The following is a 21,365-nucleotide window of genomic DNA, read 5'->3' as shown; positions in this document are numbered from 1 at the left end:
TAGCTCTGCAAAGTGCAAGAAGAGAAAAACAGCAGTAAAGGAACGAGGCATCTGAAAGCTTAAGATTCCCAGCAACCAGCATCTAATGTCCTCCTGCAGGTCAAGCAAAGGAGCTATAGGTTGATCTGTTAGTCCAGAGGGGCAACCCTGCAGCTTCACTGTTCCAGGCAGGGGATCAAGTGTCTCGGGGTGCCGGTGGGCTTCTACTTAGCTCTTTAAAGTCTCTGCTGCTGATCTTCACCCTGAGCTCACGCAACATACTGATCCATAAAACACAGTTTACAAACCTTAATGGCTGGGTTTACACCCTCAATCACGGGTCCACAAGTCACATTACTATGTAGAATGTTGTGGGAGCTCAGTCAATTAACCTTCTACTCAGAATCTGCAGACTAAACTTTTCCTTGCTATCATGCCCTTTATTAGTCACTGTTCCTATTGCCATTATTATTTCAGCAAGTTGCTGAAGCTTATGTCATTTGTGCCTGGAAATGGCTTCCTCCTGATTTATCTTATGGCCCTGATTCTTTGGCACACTGATCATAGTAAATCCTGATCAACTCAGACACCTGAGTTGCTTTTATGTTCCTTGTTCACCATCCCAGAATGAATGTCCCAGTTTGTGACAAATTGGGGTGAGAAATAAATGACAACGTCAATTGTTTTTCCAATATATTATCTAACTACAGAGGTGATTTGAATGTGCCTAAGTAAACATGCCATAAGATGCCAATTAGTTGGCTTGTTATAGGTGAGCTATTTGTTTCCTCAATTGTTTAAGTCCCCAAAGAACTTTTTCTTCAATTCAGGAAGATCAGGGGTTGAAAATCCTAGTGAGAATGTCAGGAGATTAAAGCTAATGGGCTCCGACTGGTGAAAAATGACTCTTCTCAACTGACTACTTTTCTTACAGTAGATCATTTTGACGGGTATTGCATCAGTTTCACCTTCAAGAATGTGATTCGTGTTCTTTGGCATGTACAAACAGCCTAGGAAAAACAACACACAACAATGCTTCCTTTTTGTTGCTGCATCACCGGCAAAGCTCATTATTAAAAATAATTGAGAAGCAACCTCTCAGTTTTTGGTAAAGCAGAAATATAATTGCATTTTAGCACTTTCAGGCCAAACTTCAAGGTCTGGGAAAAGACGTATATTGTTAACACACAAGAAAAAGATGTGTGAATGACACATCACTTAGAACAAACACAAAGACAATCAAGCATGTTGCTTATCGTTTGTTCATCACATGCAAAGCATTATGACTTCCAAGCATCAATCAGAAGCAACAGTAACTCTGTACCACTCCATGTCGCTCTAGGTTATTGTTCAGCACACTTGAGCTGTTGGTGCCAATGTCAAGCCAATACAAGACAGCATTATGGTAATGTAGACAATATCAATCTGGCATTTAAGTTCCTGATGCATGAATCTCTTGTGTCTTTCAGCATAGACCACTTGTTAGAAGCAGGACTCTTGGGATTCTGGATCATTGTGGATAAGAAGCTTGTCAGGTTCCAGGTGATGACCATTGTACAAGACTGTGTACCTATAAAAAGGGGGGAAATGACATTAGAAACCAATGGAAGAAATGCCTTGAGTGTCCCTGTATGAAGTTCTAGGCTTCATTTTCTTCATGAAGATCCTCCATGCTTCACTTTCCAAGAACCTGAAAATCCAAATTTAAAATTAAATAAGCAGCTGCTCTTCTATCATGCAGCCCTTGGAATATGTTTTTATTGAGACTATGAGCTGAAATATCAAGAACATTAAAAATACAGCGATATTGTTGTTTAATTTCCTTCTTTACTAATGTAACTAAATATACAGCTCGGGATATCTTTAACACAACTTTGTAGCTCTATTCGGCATTTTGTTGTGCTATTTCCCCCCAGAAGGAATGAGCTTGAATTGGCTTTCCTTTTTCTGAGAACTGCAGCTTATCACACATAGGAGGACCTAATACATAATAATCAGTGACGTTAGAATTAAAAGTTTCCCCCTCCCCTATAGGCTATGGATGAAAATGGACAGCTCTGTTATTTAGGAAAGCAAATTTAAGATGAAATATTCACTGATCATTTAAGTGTTCCTCGCTGTTATCTCAGATGCCCCTTTTTCTTCTGCACTTTCCACAGCATATAAAGATACCAAGGTCCACAGTATTTTCCATGGTATATCAAGAAAGTAACCCTCTCTGACCCAGAAATATTTTGTGATAACTACTTATGAATACAATAGTTGACAAACAAAAACACTTAATTTGATCTGTAAGTGATGCTGATTTTTCTTCTTCTACTATTCAGAGAATTTATGTGATAGGGAAGGACATCAGGTAGTTAATATTCAAAAATGAAATTCTTCAATTTGGAAAAGTATATAAGGGCATTCTAGGACTTTGAGAAAGCAGGAGGAGTTTTTCAAAAATAGCAAATGGACTTTTCAGCCTTATTTTTAGATAGATCAGTCCATCTATTAGGAAGATTGGGAAAAAGAAGATCAAACAGCTCACAAAAACCTTCCATTTATGTATTCACTAATAAATGAAGACTTGGGTAAATTTAATTTCCAAGATGATCTAACCTAACCATTTCCCCTTGGGATTACACCTATTAATGACATTAGGCATGAACTTAGTTTGTTTGGCCATCGGTACCATGCTGGAAACAATGTGCTTTCAGGCCTCCAATGTCTACATATGTTCAGGGCCAAAGGAAAATTATTATATAGCAAGAATGCTTGGAAGAGAAAAAGGTGGTTTGGGGTATGCAGGGGCACTCCTATGCTGCATACCTTTTCCATTTGATTGACATGATCCCAGAAGATCATAGTGTTTGATTTAAAAACCCATTCCCTCCTAATAATAGTAGTACTAGGAGAGACATTGGAAATGCAATACAATGAAGAACAGTGAATCAAGATCATACAAAATGTTAATACCTCTTTATAATTATCTTGGTAAGACAATGCATGGAATATTGCATCCAGTTTTGGTCTCCATAATATAAAAAAGACATCTAGACTCTAAAAAGAGTACAGAGATGAGCAACAAAGATGATTAGGAGACTAAAGGCAAACAGATGCAGGAACTGCGTATATCTAGTTTAATGAAAAGAAGAACCAGGGTGATGTGACACCAGAGTTCCAATATCTAAGGGGCTACTACAAAGAAGAGGGGGTCAACCTGTTTTCCAAAGCACTTGAAGGCAGGACAAGAAATAATGGATAGAGGAATCAAGGAAAGAAGCAACCTAAAACTAAGGAGAAATTTACTGATAGTTAGAACAATAGGTGCTTTGTGGCAAAGAGGGAGAGTGATATATGATTTCTACATCTATATGAGGGCTGTCAAACTCCTGGCTCACAGGCCACATGTGACATGTGCTGGCCATGCCAACACCTGGTTTAGTGAAGGGGAAAATGTCCTGATACGTCCTGTGATGCAGCCATTACGATGTGAGTTTGACACCCCTGATCTATTTGCTATAGCCTTTTCTGAGATTCCCAACTATACATAGCCTGCATTTCTGGGCGTCTGGATTTGACTATTTCACCTGGGAACAGTTATGTTACCATCACCTTTTCTTAAGAGGAGAGTTGGTCCCTTACTGAAAACAGGATGGGGGCAAAGAAAGAAATTTTCCTTTACTGTGAGTAAAAGTTTAAATAAATGGCTACACTTTTCCCATTGATCAGCATTAGAAAGCCAGGCAGTTTGGAGCTGCATTGTGCTAATACAGACCTAACACAAGGAAATAAAAGCTAAAAGATTTTCTTTTCCATTTAGACAAAAACTAGCAAAGACCTCCGGAAACAGCTTAGCAATACCAAGCTGCATAAATTATTAACCTGTAAACAGACAAAGTAAACAAAGTAGACGTAATACAGGACTCAAACTGAGCCCAAGCAGCACCCAAAAGATCTTTAAAGTGTTTGCCTATATTTTCTCTAGCAACTTCATCTTACTGGTTTCAGTTTTGCCAAAACCAATCAGGAAGAAAAAAAAGGGTTTGATGCTTGCAGGACCTCCCTGTCCACCTGAGAAACAGATAACCACCTGAATCCCTCCCCTTGCTACTCACGAGTTAGTAATAGGAGGCTAGAGTTCCATATTTCTCCCCTACCATAAATACACACATGCACACATATAAAACACCACAGAATAATAATTTCACAACATGCAAATGGTTATTAATCAGGGAAATACACAAGTTTCAGAAAAGAAATCTCAATTGGCCATTCTCCCAGCTACACTTAAATCTCAGGTGAAGCACACGTACTCATACTCCCAAGCCCATGGTGATACCCAGCCCACACAGGCAGATATTCTGTTCAGTTTCTTACACTTGAAGTTGTGTGGACTTCGATTCCCAGAATTCCCTAGCCAGCCACTCTGGTCACCCAGAGGATTCTGGGTGGAGTTGAAGTTCACACATCTTCAAGTGGCCCAGGTTGACAAACATTGATTTACAGCAGGGGTGTCAAACTCACATCATCATAGCAACATCACGTGACGTATCAGGACTTCCCCCCCCCTTTGCTAAAACTGGATGTGAGCATGGCCAGCGCGTGATGCATCCAGCCCATGGGCCGCGAGTTTTCGACAGCCCTGCTATACAGTATATAGACAGATAAATTCTTTCACTTCAGCTTATCTCTTCCTACCCAAGTTATTTTTTTTTCTGAGAGTTATGCATTCTTTAAAAATGAAGTGCATATGAATTCGGTTTGAATCAACTTAATTCCTTGTGACTTCATGGACATGTGGTCTGTCTTCTACTGGGACCTCCATGATTACTTGACACTTTCTTATTCAAGTATGAAATGCACCTGATTTCCCTTTTTCCAAATTAGTCAAGATCAATTAGAAGCTGCCACCTGCTGAGCCTATAGCTTCTTGTAATTCTTACTTCAAAGAATGTCTCTGCAATCTCCATGAGCCTCCCTGTTAAAATGTCTTTAATATATGGTGAAAAAACAACAACAAGCAAGTTAGAAAAGAAGTAAACAATAAGCGATTGAAAGTAAAAAGCAAATGTGATAAAATCTTTATTTTCCTTATTTAGTCACAGGACACTTCCAGCAAGCAGCATGTATTAGAAGGTCTTATATATAATGCTAAATATCAACCTTTCTCCCTAAGAATTTCCTCTCAGAAGAAATATACAGTTTTAGACTAAAAGGTCGCCTCAATGCAAGTTTGCTACTAACATCAAGAGGTTCACAGCCACAGTTCCACAGCCAACGGGAATCTATTTTCCATTAGATGAAATTTTCACAGTGCCCTCTGGCTTCTAACCTCACTACACTGTCAGTTTAACCATTTCCTAGCAAATCAGTTTTCATCAATTGCAATTGGCTTCGAACCTGCTGATATTTGGGCGTGCTTTATTGAGGACTGATCTTCACTCTCCTTCCTACATTATTTCAGGAATATTTTATTTTATTTATTTTATTTTATTTATTTTGATTTGTCAATCACTTACAAGATAATAGGTATAAGTATATACATAGTTATGAATACATGAAATGGGTACATATAAGAAAAATAAAAGAAACAATAGGACAGGGACGGTAGGCACGTAGGTGCGCTTATGCACGCCCCCTACAGACCTCTTAGGAAAGGGGTGAGGTTGATAATAGACAGTCTAAGGTTAAAGTTTTGGGGGTTTGGGGAAGAAACCACAGATATATTATGGGTCACAGCCATGCCAAACGCTGCTTAAATGCAGTTGTGGCACCACAATGTCATTTGTGCATCTGCTCTTTTTTTGTTCTAGCCAGCTTTGCTTTTATGTTGCCATGGCAATTGGCGCTGCTGCGTTTGGAGGCACATATTTACATCACATACAATCACTCTTTTTCCATTCCTATACAGTCGACTCTCCAAATAATTTTTCACTGGACACAAAACAAATGATAGACCCAAGGTTTGTAGGAACAGAGCTGCTAGCACCTCTTGTATTTTAGTGAGATAAATAGTTGTTTCTGTCCATTTTTTCTTTTTAACCTATTAGGCAGATTTCACTGGGCCTTCTAAAAAGCATAACACAAAGGTGAGCGAAAGAATTTCCATTTATAGAAGCCTACTCATTAGCCTAGAAGTCTTCTTTTTACACATAATAAGCAAAGGTCCATAAAACATTGTGCTTATGGCCAGATCTCCCTACTGGTGTCAGCCTCAAAATCGGCTTTGAGCCGACACACTGACAACTGGAAATTAAATTGGAGAAAGACATTTGGCTTTCCTGAAGCCCCACCTGAAGCCCCTTTGAAGCAAGTGGCGGCATAGCCAGAATTTTGGTTCTCAGGCTTGCCCTTAGTTCATCTCCACCTCATTTTTTCAGCAGCAGCAGAGCCTGTGATATGGTGTCGTGTTGAAATTCCTGATAGGTTTATAACAGCCGTAATAATTCTGGGAACTTCAGGTTGCAAAGCTCTTCTGGGAGCTGGCTGGCCAACTTTTCCTACTTTTATTTTCATCTAGGAAAAAGGATTATAAGGTCTACACCACAACAATGACTCCCATGCTGCTGGAGATTTCAGTGCTGTTCTATTTTTTATTTTTTTTGAAGCCCAACTTCCTACTCATCCCAGTCTAGCATTAGTCCTAATCCTAATACAGGTAGTCCTCAATTTATGCCCACTTTCTGTTCCTAAGTGATACAGTTAATTTTATGACCTTCTTTGTCAAAGATGTTAAGTGAATCACTGCAGTGGTTGGCAACATGATTGGTAAGTGAATCTGGCTTCCCCATTGACTTTGTTTGTCACAAGGTCACAAAAAGTGATTGCATGAATCCAGGACACTGCAACAATCATAAATATGAGTCAGTGCCAAGTGTCTAAATTTTGATCATGTGACCATGGGAATTCTGCAATGGTTGTAAGCATGAAAAATGGTTATAAGTCCTTTTTTTCAGTGCCACTATAACTTCGAACAGTCATTAAATGAATTGTTGTAAGTCAAAGACTACCTATACATCCCTAGCTCCCAAATGGACTTATAATCCTATTACTTTTATCAGCCCTGATTTAACTAAGGTTGTCATAGATTATGGAGGGGAGGTGTCATATATTTTGAGAAGAGGTAAAGCATTATCCCTATGTCATTTTTTTTGCAACAGTGTTCATCATTTTTGGGAAGCAGGAAGCATCTGAGCTAAACTCTGGATTCCTCTCATACTTTATGAAGAATCCTAATTTTTGTTGTAAAAAAGAGGGCACCATTCAGGTTGTAGACATCCCTAACTTTTCATTGTGTAAATTCAGTGCAACTACTAACTACTCTAATTTTGGTTAATAAATGAAAAGCAGCATCTGATGGAAGCAGTTATTCCAGGATAACCAATAGAAAGCTTACTAAACAAAAGACAACTCAGTACCACTCAATTCAATCACACTTCTTTCCCCTCCCCCAATCTAGATGGCATCCAATACATCCCAGATATTTAAAAAATGCCAGTGGTTTTCATCCAACTTTTAGAAACAAGAGAGATGTCAATAAACCTTTATTAAAGTTCATTTTCCATCTGGCTTAGGGATAGAAATGGCTTTAGAATCATTGTGGAAACCAGTTAACATTGAGAAAGGGAGAGTAAGATTAATTTTTAATTATATGCATGATGCATACGCATTCAACTAAAACAATATTAATACTAAAACAAGCCTATCCATTGTGCTATTAAATAACACTTCACTATGGATCATTGTTCTGCTGAATATCTGTCTCTCTGTGCCATTTTACCTCAATAAAAACAGAGCATACATAATTCTCCATTTAATAAATCAGGGTTGTATTGGGAACCCTGACTTAGTTAATTCAGTAGATGTCTTGCCTTGAAATAAATCTTCCTCCATCTGCTCAGCTCTTTAATTACAACACAAACAAGATAATTCACAATCACATCATAAAGACATAAAGTACAAAGATTAAGATGACTCTGTTAGTTATTGCAGACTGTGAAGCATCTGTTCTCATTCTTAGAGCACAGGTGGAAATCCTCTGTGTGTGTGTGTGTGTGTGTGTGTGTGTGTGTATTCTGTATGTATATCTTCTTAGGTCAAGAGGAATTACTATCAGTCAGTCTCTAAGTATGGTACAGATAAGTGTAGTTAATTGCAACACAATTGAAGCTACACTATAAACAAATAGCTATGTCAAATCTCCTTATCAAAAAGAACAATTAATTTTGTGGCACCTTACGTACAATTATGACTTTTACTTCCCCACTTTTTTTTGCCACCTCCAAATATTGCTGTTCCATGTTGTAATTCTCTATTATTCCTATTTTAAAAATAAGATGTATTGTATTTCGGTAATATTTTTAACACATCTGGAATACAGGTAAGCCTACCATTATGGTCATAAATCATGACAGTTGTCATCATGTGACCAGACCTGATTTTGTTACCTTTTTTGCAGTGGTTGTTAAGCAAACACCCTGGTCATTAAGCAAACACATTATTCATTATGGGCCTTTTTGCTGAAAGTGAATGGCAGTTTTTGGCAAAAACATATTGCAGTCATATGACTGTGAGACACAGCAAATGGTTATAAATGTGGTCCAATTATTGAACTTCACAGTCTTTTCCATCATTACTGAATATTCATCCTCCCAGTGTCTTTTTGTATGTCTGTTTTCTTTGTTTGAAATCTAGTATTTAGCTTGCCCAGCAGAGCTTGGCCAGTTGAAGGAAGATGAGATTTTCTCCACTCTCCCATTGTTGCCATTTGTATTTCAGTCAAGAGAATTAAGAAGAAAAACTCTGCCAAGCAAGAAGGATGTATGTGGAAAAAGAAAAATCAGTTAAACAGTAAGGATATAACTTATTTGCCTTGCTTGGAGATTTACCTATAATACAGGTACATCTTCTGGTTGGAGATTTGACAAGGTAAACATGAAGATTTCAAAATCAGTCATGACTTCTAAATAGTCCATATAATTCTATTGGCCAAAATAAGGAAGCAATATGCTATTGCATTTTTTTATTGCATTCCTTTTTCAAAATACCTTCCAGTTTTAGCCAATAGTCTTGGGATTTCCTGCCTGTCTTCCATCTAAGTATCAACCAAGACCATCTCTTTTATTTCCCAGTAATTTTATTTAGAACTGTAAATAAAGAGAATGAAAGCCAAAACAAACTACAGAAATTCAAGAAGAAAGAAAAAAAAAGAGAAAGGAAGGAAGGAAGGGGGGACGGAGGGAGGGAGGAAAGAAGGAAGGAAGGAAGGAGAAAGAAAGGTGTAAAAGGTGATTGAGAAGGTTTCTGGATGAAGTGGATTATCTAGACCCTTACCAGTCAGGATTTAGGTCTGGATATGGGACAGAAATGGCATCGATCATGCTTTTTGATGACCTCTGGTGGGAGCGGGATGCGGGTAGTGTATCTGTCTTGCTCTACTTGACCTCTTGGCAGCTTTCAATACCATTGACCATGGTATTCTTCTGGACCATAGAGATGGCAGTAGACTTTAGAAGAAACCCTCCCATACAACCACCTCTTACAATACTAGACAACACAGTATCAACAGTAGAGACCTTCAAATTTCTAGGTTCTATTATATCACATGACCTAAAAAGGACACCTAACATCAAAAACATCATCAGAAAAGCACAACAAAGAATGTTCTTTCTGCACCAACTCAGACAGCTCAAACTGCCCAAGGAGCTGCTGATACAGTTCTACAGAAGAATCATTGAGTCTGTCATCTGCACCTCTATAACTGTCTGGTTTGGTTCTGCAACCCAACAGAACAGACACAGACTTCGGAGGATAATTAGGACTGCAGAGAAAACTATTACTACCAACCTCCTTTCCATTGAGGACCTGCATACTGCATGAGTCAAAAAGAGGGCTGAGAAAATATTTATAGACCCCCCACATCCTGGACATAAACTGTTTCAACTCCTTCCCTCAAAATGACGTTATAGAGCACTGCACACTGAACAACTAGACACAAGAACAGTTTTTTCCCCAATGCCATCACTCTGCTAAACAAATAATTTCCTCAGCACTGCCCAACTATTTACAAAGTCTGCACTACTATTACTATTAACCTTCTCATCACTCCTTATCACCCATCCCCTCCCACTTGTGACTGTATGACTGTAACTTTGTCACTTATATCCTTACGATCTATATTGACTGTTTCCTAGTATGATTTGATTGCTTATTGTACCCTATGACTATTATTAAATGTTGTACCTTACGATTCTTGATTCTTGACAAATGTATCTTTTCTTTTATGTATACTAAGAGCATTTGCACCAAGACAAATTCCTTGTGTGCCCAATCACACTTGGCCAATATTCTATTCTATTCTATTCTATTCTATTCTATTCTATTCTATTCTATTCTATTCTATTCTATTCTATTCTATTCTATTCTCATAATTCATCTCTTAGACAAGGAAAAAAAAGTTCAAATACTATGTCAATCAATCTTTATCAGTAAAAGTTCTGTAAAAGCAACCAACTATTTTCTTCTTTTAACCCTAGTTGAACAAGCCAATCTTATTAATCTTCCCTGATGTTTAAAGTTATTCCTTAACCCCCTTCAAAAAAAAAAAATTCCCAGAAGTAGCTTTCTGCTCATCTGTGTCTGAAAGAGAAAATCCTTCAGAACATTAACATTCTTTTGTATTAATAAGTAAAATGTATTTGTCATTTCTAAAAGAGTTCTTCCAAATTTTAGCAGAGCTCTTTTGTATATCCAGAAGAAGAAGAAAATATCCAAATCAGTTTCCTGGTTTAATATCTATTCATTATCCTTTTTTGGAATGAGTCACCCATCAGATCTATTTGTATTACATTTTAATCCACCTACCAATTAATTTTATAGGCATCCATTGCAGTTCTTTGTGTTTTACACTTCATTAATACGTGCCCTATCAATTTTATCAAGCATTTGACCCATTCTTTCCAAACACTTAGCTAAAAAATATTCAAAATTTTGCCTTGAGTATTTCTGATCCATTTTCTTTTTCCTTTGGCTCTAGTGTTAAGCCTTTAAGTTTTCCTTATTTAAAAGAAAAAGAAAAAAAGCAAACTCCACTTTCCCATGAGAAAATAGCTTCTAAATAATGCAACACTATCATTCCAAATCCCTCTGGTCCTTTAATCAATTGTTAACTTTCCAAAATCCATATAGTGTACTTAGTACCCTTTTGCTGCATAGTCCCAAAATAATATATTTAAAACTTTTAAATTCAAATTTATACCATCATTTTTAAGGTGGTAGAACTTAGGAGATGACGACAATAAAACATCATCAGTCAAATGGATTTTAATCTCTCTGGTATGCAAAAATAATTTTTAAAAAGATTAATATATAAGGCTTGCCATAGCTTAATGGTCATAAAGGCTGTTTTGCAAGTGTGACCTGGATGTCATCCTGACTCTTAGCTACTCCACTCATTAGTTGACCATAAAGATAGCCGTTTTTGTAATCTACTCATGAGGAGCAGCTGTACAGAGTCATATGAATGACTTCATCTCTTTCTCCTTTACTCAGGAGAGATCATGCTGATCCAGCATCCAGTGACAATTCACTTCTCAAAACCTGTCTTCCCAGCCAGCAAAAGCCAGCAAAGCATCAGCTCACCATGGCACTTACAAGAACATGACCCAACTCTTGAGATCACCTAAGGCTCTACCTATTATGCTCTACTATTATGATGTCAGTCATATGAGAATGCTGTTAGATGCTCTACCTATTATGATGTCAGTCATATGAGAAATCAAATTTCTTTAATAAATCTAGTTGAAACATCCCCAGGATTAAGGGATACAGTTTACTCCTTTGAACAGCTGGAAGGCCACAGGCAAAAACACAGGAATGTTAGCGGATTCACAGGAAAAAAAGAAACCAATTTTTCAGCTTCATTCATTCATTCATCATTCTTCTTTTAAGGATTGGATAAAAAAGTCTTTTGGAAGGCAAATGATTCCCATTTCTAATTTAAAAATCCATTAGGTATACAACCTCATGCCCCCAAATGCCTGAATTTCAACAACATAATTTGGGGCAATCTGGATGAATTTGTGTGGATCTTAATGTAGAAATAGAGATAGTGTGTCTCCTAGTGATTTTTTACTCCCATTTCTACTTGTAAAGAAAAAAAATCTCCCATCCAAAATTTGAAGTTAACTGCTGAATTCTATACATCACCCACATGTTACTGACATCAGAATTAAGGCCACTGATTAGCTAAAGAATTCCCAAGTAAAGATATCCAACTAACTCTATGAAACCTCTGAAAGCATCTACTCCCACTTAAAAAAGTGTTTTTGACATTTTAATAGTTGTCTACATTTTGATTTTCTTAAAACCGTGAATGTGTTTGAGTTTAAAAATACATTCATTTGTTTAAGGAAGTCCAGTGACGAGGAAGGGAAGATTTATCATTGTCTGACAGTGAGTGAAGGTAATGAAAACATTCACAGCACTTATCTATAGACTGAGTCAAGATTTCCATTTCTTAATGGGCTCCACATTATTCTTCTCCATTCCCTATTTGGATAAGAAATGTTTCATATCTTGATGTTGACTTTAAAGCTTACTGTACTTACATTTAGACATGGATTTTATTCCCCATAATCTGATAAATATTCATTTTATATTTTCAGAATTATTCATGTTAACAGAATCATTCATGTCTGAAACCGAGCATTCATTGATCTTGTAAAATTAAACTTCGCCCATAAGTGTTTGCTTTGACATGACAACACTGAAGAAAGTAAAAGTGTAAGTTTATATTTTCATTTTACACCACACACACACACACACACACACACACACTTTCCCAGGCTTTTTTGGACCAGAGAATGCTGAAACTATATTTCTCTACTGTTCCTAGTAAATCTTTGAGTTATATAATCTTGATGTATATAGCAAAGAAGTCTAAGAACAATATCTAAAAATTATGTTAGCCACAATTTAATCCCAAAGAAACATGTGACTACATAAATTCGGTAAATATTGTAAATAAAGTGAACCATATTTTTTCAATACTTCTGAAATATTGAAGATGTTAACTCATATTTTTAGTCTCTGCTATGAAGTGGAATATTTTCTTCTAGACTGTACTGGAACTGCTCCCAGCAAATACACAGTATGGAAATATGAGTCCAGTTATAATGCAATGCCAACGATTTGTCATGCAGTTCAGTTGATAGCGTGATAGACACAATGTGAACTTTGACAGGCTGGGAATATTTTCAGCTTAAAAGTAGCAGTGTTATGAAAATATAAGTTTGGAAGGATGCTGGCTGTTAATTGGCATAAAAACAAAATAAGCAATGTATATACAATAATTACTCAATGAAGCAGAGCACAAATCTGAAAAAAATACTTGTTCCCCAAACTAATTTTTTTTAATGGAAATCTATTTCCTAACTTTAAAACAGATTCCACAATTTCCTGGTTATTCTAACAAATGTTTATATCAAGAAACAAATGCAGTTATTTTCTTTTTCTCCAGCATTTCAAACATTTCAGTTGCTAAATGAGGATAACTCATATAATAAAAATATTCCATCAGAAGAGATCTCCCATCTAGCCATACTTGTTCATGTACTTTGTTTGTGAGAAGTGAGCTTTTAAAGTCAGCTCCATTCTTTGAATCTTACCTTCAAAAGCTTGGTTCAAACGTAATACATGTCAATTGCCATATCCTACTCTGATGATTAGAAATACTTAGTGAGTTTGCACACTGTTCTATCTAGTTGAATGTCAATTTTTCTCCCTGTTGATAAGGAACATATTCGAGGAGAAATTTGGATCTGCAAACCTGTCTTTTATCTCAAGCCACCTTCTGATATCAGATGCACTGCAATTGCAGCTAGCTGGGCAGGCAAAGCTTACTATTAGGCAGAACGAGGCAAAAGTGTGCAATGGAAAATGTGGCAAGATAGTAGCTAAACCATATGCCTGAACTGCCATATAATGTGAGGTTATATATTACAGGTAGTCCTTATTTACTAACCACAATTGAGACCGAGAATTGGGTGATTAAGTGAAGTGGTCACTACATGAAAGAGCTTTATGTCCCTTAGCCTACTTTGTGTGTGTGTGTGTGGGGGGGGGAATCCCAACATATTGGCTTAATGCACAAGAGAGAACATTTTCCCTGTGCTAATGTGGAATAAATTATCTATTACCTATCAAATTGGTATTTGTAAAAAGAATAGCAAAAGTGATTCTTGGACTTAGGCAGCAAAGTGTCTTGACTTAGTACCTTTGTTAAGTTTAAAACAAAATGGTAGAAAGGATTAAAAATGAGATTTTAGAAGCAATGGACAAGTCATAAACATTCTTAATGGCCACATCATACAAATACATGCACAAGGCTGTATTTCCACCAGAAATTCTAGCTTTCCTCATACAGAACTTTTCCACATTCATTATTTCAGCTGAAACATGACTTTGCGAGAAGGGAAAGACATAGCTTTGCACATGACATAAAATGCTAGGCTACCAATAAGCAGAAATCTATGTGCATCAGTGAAGCACAGTAGTTTATTTATGCTGGCTATTGGCTGCCAACATGGAAAATCCTCAAATTGGGTCTGTCAGATGGAGCAGGGAGTAGTATTGTGGACCACAGGATTAAGAACCTGATTTCCTTTTAAATTTCATATACAATAATTCATATCGTAGCTTGACAGATAATTAATAAAATTAAATCCAATTCTTTCTTAATACTAAAATAAGTCAACATTAACAAAATTAAATGTAATTAATTAAAAAAATGCATATGCAAATCCTATAAATAATCAAACACGAATTTCAAATCCATTAGTGGTAGGAAGAGAACGTTATCAGAGCAGTAATGTTATGAAGAAAGCTATTTTCATAGTGTATTATAGATCTCAGTTTCTTCATCATCTAATGAAGTCATTAAATCCTGCTTTTCAGGAGGTCAGAGATTACCTAACAGTTCATCTTGCCATACTATATCAAAGAAGCAGAAATAGCTGTGGAATAATGAGCGTTGACTTATTTCTAGATTTAACAATACAAGAGAAGGATTTTTTTTTTTCATTTCATATTTTAGAAACGAGACAATCCTCACAGAGTTTTTAAATTGTTGCAGCAATATGAAATGGATTAGGTATCAAAATTCACTTGTTTTGCCAAACCCAAAGATGGGTTTGAAATTTGCTGCATAATACAATTGTTATCCTGGCTACATCACACAGCTTTTTAAAAGGGTTTTAATTTCTTTTTTTAGAATTTCTCTTACAGAGCCCACAGCCTCCTGCAGAGAATGAATCATAACTGGGGGGAAAAATCTTCTTTGGAAAAAGCAACATGACCAAGCTCTGATGACTGTATTTCTAATTGCTGTTATTTGAAGCTTATACATTTTTCCTCTGAAGTAAGCAAGCAAAGGTCTCCAATTGTTTTAGACAAAACCCTCTGAAAAGTACAGCCATTTTAGTCAATAATCTAGACTGCCTGAACAATTAACACAATTTTGTGAGTTTCCATGTTTTAATGGTGCATACATTTTTGAGTGTCAACATATCAAATATATATATCTACACGCATGCATGATAATGTGCTAAATAGAAATGTCTCAAAGGTGCTTTTTTCAGGAGGTAACAGGACTTTTTTGTTTTTTCTTTTGAAGATGGTTTGCTTGTCATCCAAGATGCTTCTTCATCTCTGACTGGAGGGTGGCGAATGGAAGGATTTATATTCCTTGCAGACAGCTGGTCATTTGCATTCTTTCAGAGAGTCAGTAAAGCCACCTGGGGGTTTATCTGTGTCCTCAGAGTCACCTGAGTAGTGCAAATGGGGGTGGAGCCTTCTTGGCTGCAGGATGTTTTCTGCCCTGTGTCCCTTCACTGTTGAAGACAGACACAGGCTGTTGGGGATGAGTCTGTGTTGTCTGCATCTCAAATTGAAGTGCAAAGTATACCCTTAAAAGTACAAGGAAGTCCAGTTGAAAAAAGCATCTTTGGGACAACCATGACCTGAATGACTATGAATCTCCACCGACTTTTTGCTAAATAAAAAGTGCAGGCAACACATTAAATGGCCACCATAACAAAACCTGCTTATGTACTACGCTTGGGTTTTCAAAATGAGAAGGGAATAATCTTGCAGGGATTTTTTTTTAGTTTTAGATTTTTGAGCAGCAGATACAGGTACTTACAACAGTTCATTTAGTGACTGTTCAAAATTACAACAGCACTGAAAAAAATGAATGACCGTTTTTCACAGCTACGTTCTTTGAAGCATCCTCATGATCATGTGATCAAAATCCAGGAGCTTGGCAACTGGTTCATACTTACGACAGTTTCTGTGTCCCAGGCTCATGCGATCATCTTTCGCAATTTTCTGACAAGTAAAGTCAATGGGGAAGCCAACAACTGGGTTACAAACTTCACTTAACAACTGTGGCAAGAAAGGTTGTAAAATGGAGCAAAGCTCAGTTAACAGATGTCTTACCTAACAACAGAAATTTTGGGTTCAAAATTTATTTAAACTTATTATTCTACTTATTATTCTGCTTATTTTTCTACATACTTATTAGGATGATATACTAACTGGAGTAAAGATAGATATTTGAGGTAGATTATGGTCACAAGTCAGGAGGAGAGTTCTGGAATTAATATGGGATAAATTGGATCAGCAGATGGTTGTCTTGAATGCTGAGAAAGCTTTTTAGATGATGCTCAACATTTTGGAATGCAGATGAAGTTACATTTGGTTTTGGTTTTTCTTTTGGTTATCATAAACTTTCTTATTTTTCTACATGTCTATTAGGATGATAAACTGACTGGAGTAAAGATAAATATTTGAGGTAGATTTTGTTTGCAGTTCTGGTCACTGACTGCAATAAATAATATTCATTCTTTCGTTGAGGTAGCTCATCTCAGGGTTAGTTCACATTTCTTAGAATGAGTATAATACAGCTTGTGTAGTTTTGTAAATAGAAACAAATACAACTTTCTCAATGGATGTTAATGACACAGAAAGGTACTCAGTTGTTACCATTTTTCCTACATCTGGCCAGGAATTCTACTCATTATTGCATTTATGTTTTCCTAGGTTTTGTTGTGTCTTATATTAATTTTTACTAATATAAGAGTGCTTTTAAGTTATAGATCTCAAATAATTTAGACTAATAAAAATCTCTTTTTACTGAATGCATTATGAATTTAGCCTTTTTTTTAAAGGCCCATTTCCAGAGTTGCATTCCAAATCAACATATTCCACAAGTGCCTCACTTGAAAAGAGATACAATGCTAATTCTCTGCCCCTTACTATTAGCAGAGAATGATGTATGCATCTGACAGTGTTTCCTACAGAATAATTCTTAAGCATTTATTTCAACAAGTCTTTGTGTTCTGAGCATGAGGCTACTGAACGTGGATAGCTATAGAAGTTGGGACATCTGCAACAAAGGGGGAGTAAAACAGTGTCAAAGGGATGGATGTGAACAGGTGATCAGAACCCTGTCTTTTTGGTAAATGCATGGGATACCTACTCAAAAAGGGTGGGGCTTTAATTTCTCAATTCTGCTTTCCATTTTAATGCTACAAATCCTTTATCAAAGTTTTTAAGGTCATGTTCCCCAACTATTTCTCCCAAATTCATGGATTTTGTTTAAGCAGCAGGAAGAGACTCTAGCTGCAGTCCTGCAAGCCTTTGCACAACTTTATCTGGGACACTAGTTGCAGTCATTTTTGAGGTAGCAGGTCTCACTGAAAGTTACTCATGTACCCTACCACCACCCCAAGCTTAGATATATGCAATATGCTATACTTGAAAGAGGATCTAGAACAGGGCTGCCAAACTCCCAGCCCATGGGCCACACCACGCCCAGTTTAGCGAAGGAGGGAAAAGTCCTGATACGTCATGCGACATTGCTGTGTACAATAATGAAATTTATAAGAAGCTGACAAGAAGGCTTTATAGATATGCCAAAGTTATTATTATTCCAGTGTCCTTACTAATAAATAATTTGTTCCTGACTTCTTCTGTTATTTCATGACAGTCATTTCATTTAACTGTTTTGCTAAAATCAATATGAACTGAACTTTTCCAACTATAAATACAAGATTTATTGGAATATGTGAACACTCAGTAAATATGTACGAATATTTTAAACTAATATTTTGGCTCCTGCTGATCAAATAGAAATCTTTCCTTTCCTTTCCTTTCCTTTCCTTTCCTTTCCTTTCCTTTCCTTTCCTTTCCTGTTATGTCCTGTCCTTTCCTTCTTTCTTTCCTCTCCCTCCCTCCCTCCCTCCATCCATCCATCCCTTCCTTCCTATTATCACTTTAGATAGTGTAATATATAAAACAAAAACACCTATACACATGATTAATGTATGTACCTCTGAGGGAAAAGAGAAATCTACAATATAAGGGCTGCCACACCAAGAAGATCTCAAGAAGTGATGGACTTTCCTTCACTGAAAGGGATGGGGTGGGGGTTTAAACACATGATGGGTAGTTATTTGTTGGAGATACTGTAGTTGTGGCTTTCTATCCTGGTCAGAAGCTTGGAGTAGATAATCTCAAAAGTTCATTCCAAAGCTTATGTTCTATAATACTTTTTTTTAAAAGTATTCTTAAATTAGCTTACTGGACCAAATTCTGATCCATTATAATTTTCTTTGGACATAGAGCACAGAGTCTAGAGTGGACGATTTTAGTGAGCAAGGTCTGACTTCTGCTGACAAACGTTGGTTACAAATATACAGAACTATAAATAACTGTATATTTCCATCACACACACACATACCACACACAAATTTACAATTGAGGTGTCCATATCTAGATAATCTTTACATTAAGAAATTCTAGAATAGTACTACATAGTTATAAACCTGTTTTCTTACTGCTAAGAGCTAAAAGCCTTCAATGTTATGGGCACGCTGTCCATGCTAGAACCTTAAACCCATTCCCACATTCAAGGCTTTTGTAACATCTTCAAATGTACTTACTTCAAATTCCCAATGAACCACTTCAAATTCCATGTTTGACAGAATGGGTTTCACTGTTTTCTCATAATAAGCTATTCCTTTAAATTCAAAGGTATGTTCTATTTCTAGCAAACAAGCCAAAGAAAAAACTAATTTATGTTGAGATCACCACCAAAATAATTTTGGTTACCCTGCTATGTCTATCATGGGAGCTATTAGCATCTTAATTTGATTTGTGCCATGATTAAATTCCAGCTTCCAAAATTTACATGAGCAATTGAAACTTTATTATCACCAAGGATGCCTTAGTGTTCTGCTGCCAAATGGTTTGGAGTTACATACTTGTACTTATTTCTATATCTCTAGAGTGTCTTTTTTTTCTGAGTCAGAATGTTAACTTTATGAGACAATTTAGCAATTGCATATAATTATAAAATCTAGCTTGCACCACCGGACTGAGTTCCCATAATAGCAAAAAAGATTTGAAAGGACTTGATTGCATACTTCTCACCTGAGGCCCTTGAAGGATCTTCCAAACCCTTATTTAAAATAAATGTACATAGTCTTGTCTGAGATAAATATACTCAAAAAATCTGGTTCTTCTTGGCTCCAATAATTGAAAACAGGCAGACTCTTTTTTGTGGCCTCTGAAACCACATTCATCCATAGTTGCTGAAAAGAGTTGACAAGGATTCCTGATTGCTGAGCACAGAAACATTTAGGATTCTACTGGCTGCCCTAAAATAGGATGAATATTATTTGATAAAAAAGAAAGAAAAGGAGGGCAAAATATCCAAACTCCTCTTAAAACAAAGACCTCTCACATCTTGGTCTTTCCCATTTGGTATCATTCTATACACTCGTATGCCTATTAGGCAGTCCAATACAACAATAGAAGTAAAGGCTGACCACCAAACAAACAAAACTAACTGTGATGGCTTAGGACTGAATATCTTAAATTTTTCATAATTACAGAACACTAAGCCCTATTCTTTTTAAATGAGGAATACCTATGATGTCCCTCCTCCCGTCTTAAAAAGGAATGGGATATTGAAATCAATAGAAGTAGACTTTGACTTATGACCATAATAGGGACCAGAATTTCTGATACTAAGCAAGGCAGTTGTTAAATGAGTCAGGCCTGGTTTTATGACTTTTTTGCCACAGTTGTTAAGAGAATCATTGCAGTTACACAAATCACATACTTGTGAAGCAAATCCAATTGACTTTGCTTATTGGAAGCTGGCTGGGAAGACAAATAGTGATCATACTCTAACTGTCATAAGTATATGTCAGTTGCCAAGCACCCAAATTTTGTTCACATGATCATGGGGACAGCAAGGACTACAAGGACTGGTCATAAATCACTTTTTTCAATAACTTCAAATGGTCACTAAACAAATTGTTGTATGTTTGTTGTATGTTCAGCCATGGTTTTTAAATTCTCTTACTTTATTTGTAAATTATGAGCTTGCATATAGCATCTTTTATTGAAGCCTGGAAGAAGATGGTGTAATAATTTTGCTATTTCAAAACTGGATTTCGATTGTGTTCAGTGCTGAAAAGAAGAAACTCTCACAAAGATTGTGCAGCCAGTATGATCTTCAGTAATGTTTTGCTTAACAGTTCCTTCTCTATGAATTTTCTTCCAAAATCTTCTAATGATTATTTTTTTCCTCAGATCATTTAAATGTCATATGAGAGGAAATAAATGCTCATCAATATGGTATTTATTTATTGGGTAAATGGTTTGAATGAATCCTAACTACTTTTATCTTGGATCTTGGGATCAACTTATAGAATACTTTCATGTTATTGAAAAGCACTGGCTGTCTGTAGGACATAATTTGAGAAACTCTACCTTAGGGTGGGTAATTTTAATATTAATTAAAACATTACTATGCAACTAAAACTAATTTTAATGCCTGCAAGAAATCATGAAGGGGCACTTTACAGAAGTTCAAAGAAGAGCAGAAAAGTCATTACATAAACTGTGAATTAAAATGGGGGTGATTTTCTATGTAAGTATATTGGCTTATACATTCCTTCCTGGCTAATCCATCTGTTTTCTGCCTCTGGTTTTATGTTGTCAGCTTCTTAGAGGAATACATTGCTGTGGATACGCATACACTTGTATGTGCATGAAAAAAGTGGGGATTGCAACATTTTGAATAATAGCCTAAACACTCTGACTTTTGAAGTGACCTCACACCTCCTCTTTCATATAGCTGCTCTGCTTGGATGGAGGAAGAGAATATGCTCCTCTTATTCTCCGACTCAGTCACAAAAGAGGTTGCAAGATCTTCTCTATCACCATCCTAATCCATCCCAAGTTACAAGAAATGATCTAGGTAGACCAACAAGAAAAAAGTGTTCTTATGGAAAACATTACACCCTAAGTTGTACAGGTAGTCC

The 21,365-nt window shown here is 36.5% G+C and overlaps 1 protein-coding gene across 2 annotated transcripts in view; it reads right to left on the bottom strand.

The window, feature by feature from the left end:
• Positions 1-318: 318 nt before the first annotated feature.
• HTR4 (5-hydroxytryptamine receptor 4) overlaps positions 319-21,365 on the bottom strand; it is a 117,889-nt gene continuing 96,842 nt past the window's right edge. The window contains exon 6 of one of the 2 annotated variants that reach the window (XM_087924550.1): positions 319-1,549. In XM_087924550.1, coding sequence (XP_087780676.1) covers positions 1,462-1,549 — 88 coding nt within the window. In that variant the 3' untranslated portion in view covers positions 319-1,461. The remainder of the gene's footprint in view (positions 1,550-21,365) is intronic. The other variant, XM_087924552.1, reaches the window with a different exon arrangement.

Source organism: Pseudonaja textilis, chromosome 2 (genome assembly GCF_049901715.1).
Source record: "Pseudonaja textilis isolate UNSWEBS1 chromosome 2, rPseTex1.2, whole genome shotgun sequence".
In the NCBI taxonomy this organism is placed as follows: domain Eukaryota; kingdom Metazoa; phylum Chordata; class Lepidosauria; order Squamata; family Elapidae; genus Pseudonaja; species Pseudonaja textilis.
The sequence above is the reverse complement of the archived record's forward strand: the minus strand, read 5'-3'. Positions and strand labels throughout refer to the sequence as shown.